At 41.5% G+C, this 16,917-nt stretch overlaps 1 protein-coding gene across 1 annotated transcript; it reads right to left on the bottom strand.

Moving 5' to 3' along the window:
- Positions 1–699: 699 nt before the first annotated feature.
- Positions 700–16,899, bottom strand: LOC132464996 (arachidonate 12-lipoxygenase, 12R-type-like). The gene is made up of 15 exons (XM_060061649.1): positions 16,721–16,899; positions 10,976–11,131; positions 10,169–10,370; positions 9,934–10,015; positions 9,630–9,749; positions 9,183–9,286; positions 8,167–8,339; positions 7,055–7,198; positions 6,230–6,433; positions 4,105–4,191; positions 3,825–3,991; positions 3,467–3,588; positions 2,509–2,609; positions 2,090–2,260; positions 700–1,460 (listed from the first exon to the last, which is right to left on the bottom strand). Exons 2-15 carry the CDS (start codon positions 11,120–11,122, stop codon positions 1,281–1,283), a joined length of 2,004 nt encoding a protein of 667 aa, XP_059917632.1. The 5' UTR covers positions 11,123–11,131; positions 16,721–16,899; the 3' UTR covers positions 700–1,280.
- Positions 16,900–16,917: the final 18 nt, after the last annotated feature.

Below are 16,917 nucleotides of genomic sequence, written 5' to 3'. Positions count from 1 at the left end.
ACAATGTTATTTTTGAAAACGGAGGGGGGGAAATATTCGTTTCTATAAATACCGTGCTACGTATAAACGTGGCCTTAGTTACTTGTGTTTATATCGAGCCGGTTCCGTGTTTGGGGGTCTGTGCCGTAAAGCAATTTGTTACTTTGCGAGACCCGAGACTCCCGCGAGAGTGGGCGGCGGGTCGCCGGCAGAAACGTATTCCTTTTCTCCGCCAAGATGCGCAAGGGGGAGTCGAAACAACGAACAATCAAACAAAAATGTATGATAGAACCATCCCAATGACTCTTAGCCTGTTATATTAAGGTAAATCAAGCCAAAAAAGTTGCATAGTTCCCCTTTCACTCGTGTCTGATCTCTTTTCTGGTCCATTCTTCTTTTGTTCCACTGACAGTCGCCTCTTGGGTCCCTTATCAGTCGATTGATCCATGATGAATGCAACAATTGCCTCTCAACTGGCTGTTTATATCTAGCCGGTGCCATGTTTGGGCGTGTGTCTGTGCCGTAAAGCATTTTCGAAACTACAATCTGACTACATTGGATTGGATACTTCCGCTGCGTCACATCCGGATGGTGTCGGTCCGAACAGAGCAAGTTGCATATGCGCTTTTTCCTTGGAGAGGCGACATGGGGCAATGACACACCCACCAAACGACCCAGAAATGGTTGCAGAACCATCAGAATAATTCTCAACTAGCATAATTAATGTAATTTTGGCTAAGAAAGTTGCATTTAATAGATTACAACAAAATACAATAAAGAATCCTACGCTCCTCTGTCCAGCACATGCACATGAAAACGATGGCAGGATTATATAGGAGAGTACGGCCCAATCCCATTTCTACCCCTTACCCCTCCCCCTTGTTTGGAAGGGGTAAGGGGTAGGGGTAAGGGGTAGAAATGGGATTGGGCCTAAGGCCCTACCCTTTACCCCGTTATTTTGCTTGTCTTGGTTCAAACACATAGCAATATGACTAGGTTTCATTGCAAAAAGTTTTTCCCTTCATACAACTGTTTTCTTGACTCCTACGGTTGGCAATTTCCTCTATCATTCCATTATTTATACATTTAGTCGTTGAATGTATTATCAATGAATCAATAATTGTTGGTTAGAATACGCAGATTCGTTTTTTTGATTGAGAAGGTAAAATGAGAGAGGCAGATTTCAATATGAGGGCAGGATATACAAAGGACGCAAAGTTCCCAAATGATATCCCCACATTGATGAGCATTATCAAACAGGAATGGTACTCCTCCGGTAGCGAACATCTTTGTGGTTCTAGTCATATAGACACACTATTCTCGATCTCCGAGGGTTGCAGGTAGCAGTACGGAACGTCAAGAGTTGCGTTCCTCTCTATGATCCTTTCCTCGATGCTGGAGAGCTCCTCCTGGAAGTTCTCTATAATCTGCTTGGCCGCCGGCTCACCAAAGCGTTCCTCAGGGTAGGAACCAAGAACAACCTGAGGGAACAAGACACATTCCATAGATGGTATTCTGAGATGTTGGCGTTCATTATTATCAGACAAAAGCTGCATCTGTCTTACTGTTCCAGTAAATAAGGCAAGATATCTTTTAGATGATACGCAAGGTAAGGGTGTGCCCTCAGGGAACGGTAAATTAAACGTATCTCATTTCATTGTCTTCTTGTTATAAAGCTAATTTTTCTCATCTCATCTTAGGTTTCAAGCCTGAAAGTCTCACCATGAATAGCCCTGTTCTGCTCTTATTACGCAATGCTCTCTATTACGGATGTAGTGTTTTAGTGTTAAAATCCTACTCATAGTGGTCCATAAACGTCGCTGCGTTTAGCCTGCATGCAGCCTTGCGCTTTGTTGATGTGAGTATACATGAGAAGATTGGCTTTCCTTCTCAAACTACGTTAAAATGGCATATATAACATAACAGTAAAGCATTTTTTTTTTAAATCTTCCCAGATTAAATTGGGCATAACACTTCTGGTGTGTTTGCAACTTCTAGCCACGCCCTTGTATATGACGAGCTATTAAAAATTTGTGCCCCCCTCAAGCCATGTAAGGCCCCTCCACAAATCTGTGTCTGTCGCCAGGTCTGTCTTTATATCCCAATTTACCGAGTCTGTGTATTTCTTGTGTAGAACCGATGAAAGGGCGATGAAGTCAACTGTGTCACCAATGTTTGGCAGTGTCTCCAGAATGGTCTCCATGGTAACCTGTCCCTTGGTAGTTGGAGGTGCTCTTCGAAGCTGAAGAGGGTTGTTTGGGACCCAGCTGTTGTAGTCAAACTAAAACACAGAACACTATTGTTTGACCAAAGCGGCTGTGGCTTTAGCCTTTTGAGACCATCCTGATATTCAAGTATCTGCAAGTTGTTGCGTAACCGGACTGCAATTGATTTGACAATTATGAGCGCAGCCTTATCTTCGTAAAAACACATGATTTTCCTGCTGTCTTGCTCGTGCCAAATTTGTTTGTAAAGCAGAAACAGAAACATTCTTTTTTTGGAATGATGAAGAGAAGGTTGACCTCTGACCTGTCCACTGTTTACAGCTGCGTGTTGAGCAGATGTTGTGAAGATTACCATGGTGACAAACTTGACAACTTCTTCTACGGTGATGAAGGACTCTGGCATCCCTGGATGAGGACGTTAAGCATGTCTTCATATATGCAAAATATACATTGTATGATATATAGAAGCAATATCAAATCATTATTATAAATATAGCCAAACACTGACTGAGATACTACCATTTAAAGTTATTAGCGTGCCAGAGTACCACCTGTTGGCCAACGGTCACCCTTTTCTGCATTCAAGGCACATTGCAAACATATTTAATTTCTAGAGCTGGCTTGTCCTGCCCACTTTGATGATGAGCCCCTGTGGCAACATTTAAAAAAAAAAAATGCTATGAAGTCTGGACTAAAATTACATTTGTCTTCAAACACCACAAGGCATGGTTCGTCAATTGTTATGATAATTTTAATGATGTAAATAGTTTGTTTCATCGTCTCCCTCCCTTTGTCGATGTAGTGAATTTGTGATTACCGGTATTTGGCGAAAGATTTTTCTGTTTACATTTTAATTAACTTAAGGTGATCTCTCCGTCGCTTGAAACAACCACTTGCAAATTAATGTGCAATGACATCATAAATATGCAAATGAACGCATGACATCATCTTGAGACTTTTATCGACTTCTGGAGCTATTGCTACTTGAAAATAACTTGAATAAACATTTTACATCTCATGGTAAAGACAATGTGGTGGGAGAAGGATAATCCTAAACCAGTTGGAATTGGGACCAGTGGGAATGTTTCAGCCCTACAGGCTCAACCCCTTTAACAATCCTAATAGACCTTTCAATACAAGAACGAACATCCTTATTCAGAACAGGAAAATAATGGGGAGGTGGAACAAGAGAGCAGCAATCTGAAATTGGCAAAAGCTTTTTATGAATGTTGCCTTTATATATACTGGCCCACTACACATACCTGACCTCCTGTTGCCCAGGAAGCCCTTTGTGAAGATATCTTGGATCCATCTCTGGAGCTCTGCATCCCCAGACACCTCGTCGTCTGTAGGGTAGTAGAGTCCCAGCATTGCCCAGACAAACCTGGAAACGGATCACAAAGCTTTTCAAGCATTATAATTACAGGATGTTTGAGCTCAGGAACAGACCTTTAATTCTTAGCATTGTGAATTGAAATCCAATTTTTTGTTTTAATTATCCACTTGCATTAGGAAAATACCAAAGCTGTTGTTTGTGTCAGATACAACAAAGGTTACTGGCATATGCAACTATAGACGCATTAAGAATCCTATCAACATGTCTGAGATGTCTTAGGTAACCTGTTGATGGCCGTCCATAACTTCAGTCCATCATCTCTGTAGTAAAAGTTAGGGATGTTCTGCAGTCCTCTGTCAGCAATGTTGTCTGGCAGACATAGAGATGAGTAGGTGGTTTCAGCCAGGTATCTCCTCATCAGCTCATTGGTACCCTCATTGCCAGCTGAACTCTGAAGATGAAAGTCAATCAGCCTTCTGAACCACAACCAATTATGGCAACCACAGTGATATAACAGCAACCACTAAATATTCAGTGTTAAATGAGTGTTAAGTGAGTACATACTTTTGATAAAAGTCCCGTTGGCCCAAGTAGCACAACTCGAGCTGCTGTGTTAATTTGTAGAGTGTAGCGGAAGTGGGGAGTCAATAGCTAAAATAAATGATGAGAAATTATGCATCCTATTAATTAATGCAGAATGGGTCCATCCATTAGGGTGTTTACATGAACACTCAAAACCTAGTTGATACCCAAAGGTAACCCAATCTTAATCCGATGTTTTGATGTTAAAGGGCCTTGCCAGCCAAATCAACATCGACACACAAGATTTTCTCCTCCTCCCTGAGGTCAAGTTCCATCAGAAAACATCACTAATGTGTTCTCCCCAATGTAAAAATGTGTGAAGCTCTTCTCCTAAAACACAAGGTTTGATTTTGGGACTCTATGGGCCCTATTTTAACGGTCTGAAACGCAAGTGGGAAGCGCAAAGCGCAAGTAGCTTTGTGGGCGGTTCAACGGCGCTATCGCTATTTTACAGGCGGATAAATGACACTTGCGTCGCGGCGCAAGTGTCAAAAGGGTTGGTCTGAAGCAGCCTAGTTACCCGTAGGTGTGGTTTGGGCGTAAAGTCCAACAAACCAATGAGAGTGCCAGCTCCCATCCCCTTAAGAGCCATGAGCGCATTTGAATCGGAGGAGTTGATATTTTGACAGCGCGTCTGCAGTCTCCGATGAGACAGATGCACATGAATTTCAAACTGCAAATGGCTCAGTTTATTGCCAAATAATATGGCCTAATTCACACATGGAATAAGGGGTTTTCTTCCACAACTTCAGAAATACTGAGTCCTCAAATAAATTTCGGCAAAGAAAACGTATATGATATAACATATGATATGCGGTAACTGTGGTTCTATTTAATGATATACGCAATACATTATAAACATTGTTTCTTATCAGTATTGTATGCTATCCTAATATGCATGTGTCCCCGCGGTAATAGACATTGCCATTGATTGTATTATGCGTTACGTGTTTAGTTTGCGTGTGTTTAAACAGAGCACACACGCGCCCGCATTCATTCATTATTTTTAACACTCACTCGCGGTAAAACAATGTTTTTCACGATCAAATACTCATCGATCCTAAAAGTTATGGGCATGTAGGCCTACTCGATGTCTCTGTCAAGAAAATATGTGTTTGCTCTGCGGTGTTTGCAGATGCATTGATTTAAAAGTACAACTTATTACCGCTGCATCAGCTGTTCTTTCCCAAATAATTTACCAAGAATGTGCGGATCGGTAGATGGGAGAAGCAAAGTGTATGCGCGAGGTGCACAAGCAATCCGTATGCATCGCATGCGCATGTATGCATGCGCCCTTAAAATAGCATCTGAACAACGCGCCACTGACTTTAAACCAGGTATTTCCTGGTCAGTAGCGCAATGGTATAGAGTGGCGAAGTCACGCCCCTTCCGGTAGGGCTCATGGGACCTATGAGATCGAAAAAAATGAATGGGTGTCAATGGAGAGAAAATAATTATTTTCTGGTCCCAGACTTTATATGCCCTGGATTACACATATGTTGTTTGTGGATTTAAATGATAATTTTTCATGCAAAGAAAACTAAAAATGTTCGTGAAGAAGTTTGATAATTTTAGGTTTTATGTGAGGCCGCTTTGTGAACTACAGCTCTTCGCTGCTCTCGACGCATATGATATACGTCACCACACCCGCCCTTGGAACTCAGCACAGAGATGGCGATCTCTGCCCCACTTCACCGCTTTTTCCAAGGGAGGATAAAAGCATCGAAAGAGGTGAAAACCATTATAAGTCGGGGAACGTGCAGAGTTTCAGTTATGCCGATGGGAAGATTGTCGGTCTTCTCCATGCCAGTCGCAGGGAGCGTGACGTCACATACGAGCCGTGTAGTCTTTCTCGTTGTGTTTTCTCTACAGCCTTTATCTGAACAATTGCACAATAAACGGTCGAACTCTTTGCATGGCAAAATACCGTTTGCGCCAGAACACGCCTCCTCCTTCCGCCGAACCGCCCCTTGGGGCGCATGATCAATCCCTAATTTACCGGCGAGTGGCGGTGGTGGGAAAAGAACGCTCTGCGCCAGTTGTAAACTAGCAACGACACATGCGCCAGTGACTAAGTCACTTGCGCCGGATGCAAGATAGGGCCTACCTTGTAGAGGGGGTGTACGTCTGGGAAGTGACGCATGGTAGCGACAGCAAACACCTCGGCCAACAAGTGGGTGTTCATTAGATGAGAGATAATCTGATGAATTACTGAATCTGCATTTTTCACAAACATCTTCACCAGGAGCCAGTCGAGCTCTGGATCGCTGGGGATGAAGATTGGGCATTTCTCTGATGGTTCCTGTCCCAGCTTTAGGGGAGAAGATAGGACAACATAATAAAATAGTTATGCAACTTCACAAAATCTTTGCGTTTATATAAGACAAGATAAGATAGACTTTATTGTCATTGTACAGTCACCTATACAACGAAATTGGGAGTGCCAACTGAAGGTGCATTACACATACAAAATGAAAGAAAGAAAGAAAGAAAGAAAGAAAGAAAGAAAGAAAGAAAGAAAGAAAGAAAGAAAGAAAGAAAGAAAGAAAGAAAGAAAGAAACAAGCAATTTAAGTTAAAATTTGTAAAATTAAGGAAAAAAAAATAAAAGAAATGGAATTAGGCTTTGCAAACTGTACAGATTACTTTGGTTTTATCCAAGATCCGTTGGGCAACCTTTTGAATCCCAGGGTTGTCTGATGTCAATTATGCTTGTCATAAAATGTTTAATTGCTGGTCAGTTTTCATTTGAAGGCTGTGTAATTATAAATGTATTTATATCATGAACTAAAGAAAACTTGCATCGGAATAGATATCAACAAGTCGGGCATTGAAAATAATCTGAAATCAGTATTGGTCATAACCAGAAAAAATTGTTTCATCCCTTCTTTTCATATTACCCATTGTATTTTATTCCCTAAATGTGTCATCACCTGAATAGCTATGGGTTTGAGTGTGCCTGCGGTGTCCAGGTACATCAGGCAGAGGGCAGCAGTGAGAGGCAGTGAATTCCCCGCCACCACGAGGGTCTGAAGACCCTCCAGTGACTTGTAGTCACACAGGAATAGGTTCCCTTTCTGAATTACAAACAAACACAGGAAGATACAATAAAAAAGACACTGAAGGAGTAACTGCACACACTCAACAGCTATGTGGCCATGTCATGCCAAATTTGTACCGGCCGCGTCATCCATACGTAATCCATTCAAAACCTGCCTGGCAACAGATGATCGCGCGTCGAAAGACATGAAAGGTTCACGAACATTCGCAAACCTTCAAGCTCGTTCATTCGCACTTGTCCGTTATCTGTATTGTGCTATTTCGTCCTTGACCTGCTTTAAACACTCAGTTTACTTGCTAACTTTGATTAAACAATTAAATACAATACAAATATAAAGTAAAAACAAGTGTTATCTAGCGGTCCGTTTTCTGTATTATGTTATTTCGTCTTTGGCAACATGAGCGCAAATGTTTTTTGAAACCTGCCCGGCAACGGACAACCCTTATGTAATCAGTTGTCCGTTGCCTGGCAACGGACAAGTGTTGACGTGCCCGGTACAAATTTGGCAGCCGGTACAAATTTGGCATGACAGCCACAAGTAAAATGATATTTCTAATCATGGTGGAGAAAAATTGAACCTTCAACCAGTGCTAAATGTAGATCTGTAATAATTGTATTACAATCGTAAGTTTGTTGTTTTGAGGTATGCTGCAGGTAATGACACATTGCTGGACTATCCAGACTATCCAGCCATCCAAATATTTCGAAAAAAATAGATGCTATGGTAGAGTCATCATTCAGCACCATAGGAGACATCTTGGCTCGACCCAAATCCCATGGGCTTGGTAACCTCCAGGGGCTCTCCCATCTTAGAACCGCTTCATACAGATGTGTATATTTGTAAACAGGTTTGAATATCACTCGCATGCTTTTTGTGTGACACTTGTAAGAACATCTATAGAAACATGTAACCCACTTGTTTTGAAGTGGGTTACCCTTCTGCGGACACCTTTCTGGGTCCGCAATGTGCACCCCTACACATACCTGGATCTCTTGTTGTAGGGAAGTACCAGGCTCTAGGAACGGCTGCACCATCTCTTCAGTGACGGGGAAGTTTGAGGGCATAAGGGGGCAGTTTCTGATTATGGAGGGATTGACACCATTCAGGAACTGGTAGCCATAGAAAGCATCGTCCTTCCAGTGCTCAGCGACATATTCTTCAGAGAGGGGATGGTTATATATTCATTACAGCACTGTAGTCTTCAATAGTATGGGATAAAAGTAAAAAATGTAAGCATCTCCCATGCAGCATACAAGCGAATGTTGCCGCCTGTCATTATTTGTTATCTAAAGCTTAATAGGATAATAAGAGCGGCCAAAAAGTAGTCCCAGTGATTCCTTCTCCTGTTGTAAGGGATGTTTAATTGACACCTTTACATCTAAATTTACAGACATTGTCAGATATCCATGTGAATCCACTAAGGGCTGCTGGATTTTTGGAAAAATCATAATCTAGATTATTTTGGTCAATATTGAAATCATAATCTAACCCATTAAAAAAACTTTGTAACTGAGAATTTTTAAATTCCGCCTTAAAAAAATAAACAAGATGGTAAAAAAGAAAATGTACGATTCGATTAATCGCCCAGCCCCAAATCCACCCTCAATATTCAAAACTAAAACTATAGTGCTTTTCACATTTTCATCGGCTTAACAAATTAACAATATCCCTCATATACTTACTAACTAAGGAGCCTTATATAATCGGCAAACAATGATTTTCAGGAGAAACATCCCTTTAATATATACTTCACTGTTAAAATCAATCTGTGATCGGTATCGGATCGGTGCATCACTATTTTAAGGATGAAAGAATGAAATCAATCCAAGTAGTGTGTATTGGTGTTCATCTTTGAACGCGAAACTGAACCATGAAGAAACTAAATTGTGTTAAAATAGTAATTCCACAGACGTTTTGTGCAATACATTTTTCTACAAGCTCACTCTATTGAGCTATAGATTTTAAAGCCTAGGTTTTACCATCCAGAAGAGGACATTACCAGCTGTTGGGGACGTCTTGAAGGTGAGTGTGTTCTTCATGGACTCCAGGCACTCCCATGATTCCTCAGATCCAAACAGACCTTTCAGTTTGAGTTCAGCTTTACTGCAGGAGAAAGCAGAGAGACAGACCTACAAAATCAGACAGACCTACAAATAATCACAGAATCACGATCTTGAAATGATAGGGCCTTTATATTATAGTCATTAATCTGTCTGATAGCAGACTAGCTCAAATCAGGCGCAATGCAAAGTGTCGCTCCCATGTGTTACTTTGATACAGTTGAGTTAAATTATCTGAACTAAAAGGTAATTCCTCAACGGACACTCACCAAAAAATCAAATCAAAAAACATTTTGTCATGTGTCAACCTTATTAGTGATGACCAAGTTTAAATTATTGCATTTTCAAGGACAGCCAATATAATTGAATCCTAATTAAACACTCACGTAAATTCTTTTAAAAACGTGAATTCGAGTCCTTTGCTAAGAGAGAAGCGAACTTCAGATGGAAGCTCAGACATCTCAAAATTAGTGATGTGGGGGATCCCCTCAGTGTATTCCTTCCACCTGTAGTAGACACAATGTTTTGCAAGTCAGATGAATAACACGGAAAAATGGAAATGATAATGCAAATACAAATATTATTGCTATACAATAAAACCAAAATTAAAGGAAGCACTACATTTTATTCATGAAAGTAGATGTATAAGCTGGAAAGTTATTATCAGGCTGCAACTGAAAATAGACTCACTGATAAAGTTCAGGTCGTTTGGTCACCTCTCTCTTCCTGTGCTCAATCAGCAAAGGATGGTCATCGTCACTTTCCTTCGTGGCTGTAATTATGGTATAAGATAAGGTATATCAAGATATATCATAACATACAACAACAATCATGAAAATTACGTATAAATATCAAAAGAGATCAGCCCACTGCATGAATATCCCAAGAGAGGAATGAAGGACTGAAGTGTGACTTGGTGAAAGACCTTTGGCTCCTCTGAGTTCCAGTACTTCCCCCCTGGTCAACCATCTGTGGCAGGGGAAGAGGACGGCCTCTCCTTCTGGGGTATCCACCACAATCTTGGAGCAGAACCACTGATTTTCTGGCAGATAAAGATATTGAGATATCTCCAGCTTGATGAGCAGAAGATGGCCCAAGGGCTGGGTGTTCACTGGGTAGGTGCTGGTCTGTTGGACAAAACAACAACTATCGACTCTGCTCTTACGTTTATTCTCGTCCGTCTCGGGTCATTTTAACAAGCCGTTCATGCAACATCCAGTATGTCATCGTTTACTTTTTCAAGCATCTTTAAAAAAGACCAGAACTGGATCATCAACATTCAGAGCGCTGGTGGCCTGAGGGTTTTTCGATATGGGGGTTGGTCACACAGAGCAGTGTTTTTAGAAATGCAACCCCAACTTCACCATGGCTTTCCTATACAGTTTCTGTGCTAAGCTGGTTCACTGTTTTCTGGTGTTTCTTCACTGAGCAAAAATGCTATATGGGACAATCCCATGACACTATGTGGTGTAAGCTTCAGATGTAAGTGAAATGGAGAACGTTAAGCAGTGGACTTCTGTTGATGCAAATGTTCCAGGAAGATACAAGAATTAAATTAAAAAATATTTATTAGAATCAATCCCTATTGTGAAAATAATGAGTTATCACGCGATATTTAAGGTTCACCAACTATTGAGTCATTAGATAGTAGAGAAAGAGTCAATTAACTTGTACTGCAGACCCAATAGTACACCGGAGATGAATGAAAGCGTTGCCAACTGCAATTCCTCACCTGGTTGGGGCGGAAGTCAATGCCATAGTTGTTTAGCTCAGTGCGCTCACTCTCCCCATTCGTTCCCACCAAGGTAACAAATACGTGGTCATTTGTTCCTGCCAAAAGCGTGTCACCCGTCGTCACATGTACCTGATACATAGCCATGATGGGAACCTGGAAGAGAACACAAATGTTACCAATCTTTCCATCAAAGGCCACTCTCTGAACTTCCTAGACACCTACCTACTACTACCTACTCTAAGGTCTATAGATCTAAAGGTTATCTCTATGTTGGTTGTGTTTGCGTCAAAAAGGTTTCATTGTTATTGTTAAGTATGGGCTTACGACTGAATATGGAGGCCGGATCAGTAGAAATAGGCTTTTGTCAGTGCTTGTCTTTCATGCGTCTGTCGTTATTGGGAGTTATGATGGATTGAAGTGTTAAAGTTAAAGGATTGTCATGTAAATAAATGTCGGTTAAGTCACTCTCTATGTAGAATCGCACCTATCATGTCACATGGAATGGCTCCTTCTCCAAACCCAACCACGAGTACCTCATTGTGTTACTGGACAATCAACTATGCTGCATCGCAAACATCATCGTGTTGGTCCAAATCGCAGATTTGTTTTCTACAACATCCGCAGGATCTGGCCCTTCCTCACAAGTAAAAGCAGCTCATCTCTTGGTCCAAGCACTCTTCATCTCCCACCTTGACTCCTGCAACTCGCTCCTTGCTGGACTCTCCGCTCCCACGATAAACCTTTGCAGTGTATCCAGACCACTGCAGCCCGCCTCGTGTTCTGCCTACCTTCTGTGATCTCTACTCCCCGCATTAAACTGAAGAATATGGTACTGGCCTACAAGGTGGTACAACAGAACTGCCCATGCCTACCTCCAAGCGTTAGTCTGACTGCACACCCCTGCTCGAGCACTCTGTTCAACTACCTCAGCTGGACGCCTGGTCGCTTAGAGCAAGCAAAGGTTGCACATAAAGTCTAAACTCTGTTTTGGCACCACAATGGTAGAATGAGCTCCCTGCCGATATCAAGTCTGCAAAGTCGCTAAACAGCTTCTACAAGAGACTCAAGACTCACTTGTTCAGAGTTCACCACCGCCCCTTCTCCTCCCTAACTCTCCTAAAAATATACCTATTAAGCACTTTGTACGTATGTACGTCCTGGTAGGCCTACTTAAAGTCTGTTTTGCAGGGTTCATTTTCCAATGAATTTGCTTGTTGGTAATAATAATAAACATTTAAACTGTTATCCAATGTATTCGATATTATTGGGTGTCACATAACGGAATGGTATAGGAAAAAGTAGGTACTATTTTAGCTGTTTGCGAATGATTTTCATTTTCCACACAATGCATTGCATGTTGGGGAGACGACAAACCAAAGCCCGCATTGAGACCCTTGAGAGTAGAGACTACTACGATTGTTCAGCAGATTATGCAGATAAATAGAGAGAGAGAGAGAGAGAGAGAGACTCAAAATGTATTGCAGATGGCCCACTTCAGGGAAAGGGACTGAAGCTTACTGGAATGGAGGTAGTAATTATTTTCAGCAGGCATGAGTGACCTGGACGCATACGCAATAACCCAGAGTTTACTATCATGTTCCTGGTAGAGCACAGCCCCAAAACCTTCATTGGATGCATCAGTGTGCAGGACAAATGGCAAATGGAAGTCAGGCTCTGACCTCTCAGACATTCTTTGGCTGTCTCTCCTTCATATGCAACACCGCTTCCAGGTCTTTTGGATCTATCTGAACACCTTCACTTGTGACCAGGCGTCTGACATACCTGACTTGCCGTTTGAGCAGGATTTTCTGATCCAACCACGGTCAAGCAAGTTCTGAACACACAAGGCATTGTAAGACTTTTGGCCTTACTAATCTCTGTTCATCCTCTGCTAGATGTGATCCGTCAACAGGGGAGTGCCACTTGTCTTTGATTTTAGACAAAGTCTGTCTGTCTTGCTCATCGTTCAGGTAGGTTGCTGGATCTGTGTTTAGCTGAGCTGAAAATGTTTGGACAACTTCACATTGCATGTGCTCAGGACTCAGGACAGGTTTAACATCAGCCATTTCCTCAAGAGTGCCGAGAGCGGTTCTCTGGGTCAGATAAATGGCAAGTCGGGTTGCATTTTGGATGGGAATTTTAATGCATTTTGATGACCCAAAGGAACGTTGATTAGGGCAGGGAACCGTTCTAGACCCTCAGCAACTTGTGTACCATTTGCTGCTGATATTTCAAAGGACTGATCGGCAAAGAGGGACTGAAGTGGTTGGATTTTGACATCCAGGTTTTATCCAGATTTTGCTGACCATCGTCACCTGAGCGCCTGAGTCTAAAAGGATTTCAAGGCACATCATTGATGTTGCAAGAGACGGTGCAACGTTTCCCTATGAGCTGTACAATGTGTTTCTTTGGTTCTGATTGGCATGGGCTGTGTCTCAATTCAGGGGACGCATCCTTCGAAGGACGCGGTCTATGAAGGTGTGGCCTTCGTAGACCTTGAAGACCAGACCAAAGGCTGAACGAACGTTTTTAAATGAGACGGTCTGCCCTATGGAGCATTTCAAGTTTGCGTAACAAGCCTTTAACACCCTTTACCTCGCGTGATGACGCATGTCACCTAGCAACCATGACAGCTGCGGTTCAAACCGGACGGCGGAGGAGAAATGTGGAGCCGTTTTATATAACCCACTAAGGGTGCAATCACACTAGGCCATCTGGCCGTGGCCGTTTTCACACCTAACCGTGCTCAAATCTGCCAGTGTGAGTGTGGCCAGGCCGGGCCAATTTGGCCACTTGGGAGAGGTGTGCTGCTACGGCCCGGCAGATGTTAATGAGCCGACACGCGCACACGCACGGCTACGCAACCTGAGCTCGATGACGTATAGTCAATGCGACGACCACGGACATAATAAAGGCGACGACCCTTCTTTCCCATTAAACGGTAAACGGTAAAAATCGTGTCAATCGGTTCAACTGTTGGTGTGTTCTCTGTGTTGTTATCCATTGTTGTTAAAACTCTGAGTGGCGGCAGACTTTATTATGGTCCATGCAGCGGACGCTTGGTGATGACGTGTTACGACGTGATGACGTATGTACAAGAGCCTTCCGTGGCCAGGCCACAGCTGCGACGGCCAACGGCCACGGCCAGATGGCCTAGTGTGAGTGCAGGCCAGAGAACAATGGGGCCATTCGAGCACGGTTAGGTGTGAAAACGGCCACACGGCCACGGCCAGATGGCCTAGTGTGAGTGCACCCTAAGAGATGTCCACTTTCACTTAGATGTCCACTTCTTACTTTATTCTTACTTTTATTTTATTGTATTTTATTTAGAATTTTCTATTTTTTATAATCTTATCTTCTATGCTTGTAATTTCTATTTGTACGGAGCACCTGGAACAAAACAATTTCCCCCCGGGGATCAATGACGTTTTCTGATTCTGATTCGGTTATATAATAATTATATAAAATACAACGTTAATAAGTTTAACGTTATATGGCTCGTGTTAATGAAATTTAACTTTGACAATAAAGTTACAAATTAAAAATAGTCCCAACTTTATTTTAATATAAAAAAATGTTTTTGCATAGTTTTGTCATTAAATATGTAATTTACTGCAACTGCCGCTTCCGCTCTCTTGACTCCATTTCTGAAAAAATCCAACGCGCAATGAATCTTGGGAAACGTTGGGCCGTGAAGGATACATCTGGTGTATCCTTCAAATCTGGGAAAAGAAGGTGGCATTTGTCGGCCGCATTTGAAGGAGCCTTCGAAATGGGACAGCCTTGACGCGTCGCAGTGACGCAATCGCCCTTCGAATGCACCCTTCGAAGGATGCGTCCCCTGAATTGAGACACAGCCATGGTGTGGCTGACGGCTTGATCTTAAATGTGGGCTTAACACTGTTGTTCACGATCACTGGCTGCCCTTCTCCTGTGACCTTTTCCCATTTTCCGATGACCTTCTTTGTAAACAGCCAATGGTTCGGTGTCCTGCCTGGCCACAGATAAAACAATGGGGACAGCTGATGGTTCCGTTTGTTATACAGTCCTGGCATCTATCCTTTTTGTCGACTGACAGTGGCTGCGGGTGACTCAATTAGCTACTTGGGCTGCCAGACTGTATGCGTTCTGCAGACCTGTCAACAAGGGGTCATGTGTCTGGTCAAAGAAGACACCTGTGCAGTCAGTTGTCAGAATCCCGGTTAGCCTGTAATTCGGCATCAACTAGAGTCAATGCATTCATGTCAGTCTCTCCATTACCTTCATGTTGGGCAACACTCAGTCACTGGTGGAGACTTGGATACAGCACCCAGGCGCTTTAACCTCCCCTCTTCCTCAGTCATGGACCTAGTCATCTGTTCTAACAGAAAGTCATCACTAATCTGCTGGTCAGCAAGAAACACCTTGATGTCATGTCTAACGTAGCTGTTTCTCTCATTTAGACCTTGGTAGAGTGTGTGAAGAAAGGTAGGCTACCCTGTAAAAGCCTTCTGCGTAGCTAAACTCTACACCAGCCTGCTGTGGATCAAAAATAACTCTGCTTTAACCCCATAAGCCTATGCAGAAATTGGCCCCTCTCTGTTGTGCTGTCTGGCATTAATTAAATCTTGGAAGAGCTTGGTTAAACTTTGATCTCTAATGTGAGAGAAATTCTTGTAAAACAACACGTTATATGTAATTGTCAACAATATGTTAAAAAATCCATGTTAAAATATATATCTAAATGTTATATCTAAATCTAAATGTTTTATAAAAATCTAAAGGTTAAATATAAATATAAATGCTAATCTAAATCGTACATTTATATCTAAATGTTAAATCTAAATGTTAGATCTAATTCTTATTCTCACATTTTAATATTTAGATTTAGACTAACATTTAGATTTAACATTTAAAGGCACCCAGTGCAACTTTCGAGGCTTAAAAATAAACATTCAATTTCTAGTCTTTTTTACACGTAGTAAGTTTCAATAACTCCATACCATTACATACCGACATTTAAGCAGCAAAGATGAGACGTCGTTGTGTGGTGAGAACTGATACAAAATCGATAACAACAACAATGCCGCCATTTTCTTTATTTTTTGTAACCTACAATAAATAAAGCAGGCTTCCAGTCAATGGAAAAATGGCTTCTCCCCACCGGCGATTGTTGTTGTTTACGATTTTCTATCAGTTCTCACCACACAACGACGTCTCATCTTTGCTCCTTGAATGTCGATATGTAATGGTATGGAGTTATTGAAACTTACTACGTGTAAAAAAGACTAGAAATTGAATGTTTATTTTTCATTGAATGTTTACATAAAGTTGCACTGGGTGCCTTTAAGATTTCGATATACATTTAAGATTTCGATTTAACATTTCGATTTAACAATCAAACATAAATTTAAGATTTAGATATAACATTTAGATTTAACATTTACCATTTAGATATAAATTTAAGATTTAGATATAACAGATAGATTTAACATTTAGATATAAATTTAAGATTTAGATTTAGATATAGACCTAACATTTAGATTTAACATTTAGATATAAATGTACGATTTAGATTTAACGTTTACATTTAGATTTATAAATACAATTTAGATTTAGATATAACATTTATATCATCTATCATTTTTAACATGGATTTTTTTACATTTGAATTTATTGTTGACAATTACATGTGAAATGCTGACACGATTACCAAGAGATCAAAATCCAATAGATCCCGGTTAGACCTCGCTAGATCCTTACCTGTCCTGGTGTCTGGTCTTTCTTCCCTTTCCAGGAGCTGATGGAATCGTCAGTATGGATCTGACCTCAGTAGAGAGCCCCTTGTGAGTCTTCTCTTATAGCGGACCCTAAACACGCCCCTCTGCCCACACTGCACTGTACTGATGACAGCATAGATGTTCGTTGAGATAAGTTGAGGCAAAACAAGGCAATTAAGG

This window comes from Gadus macrocephalus, chromosome 9 (genome assembly GCF_031168955.1).
Source record: "Gadus macrocephalus chromosome 9, ASM3116895v1".
Taxonomy (NCBI): Eukaryota; Metazoa; Chordata; class Actinopteri; order Gadiformes; family Gadidae; genus Gadus; species Gadus macrocephalus.
The sequence above is the reverse complement of the archived record's forward strand: the minus strand, read 5'-3'. Positions and strand labels throughout refer to the sequence as shown.

What these genes read in the sequence shown, in the direction of transcription:
- LOC132464996 (XM_060061649.1), bottom strand. Translation starts at nt 11,122, where the DNA reads ATGGCTATGTATCAGGTACATGTGACGACGGGTGACACGCTTTTGGCA. An exon ending in GGAACTCAGAGGAGCCAAAG is followed by an intron (nt 10,016 to 10,168) that starts GTCTTTCACCAA and finishes CCATAATTACAG; the next exon opens with CCACGAAGGAAAGTGACGAT. An exon ending in TTATGGACGGCCATCAACAG is followed by an intron (nt 3,589 to 3,824) that starts GTTACCTAAGAC and finishes ATCCGTTTCCAG; the next exon opens with GTTTGTCTGGGCAATGCTGG.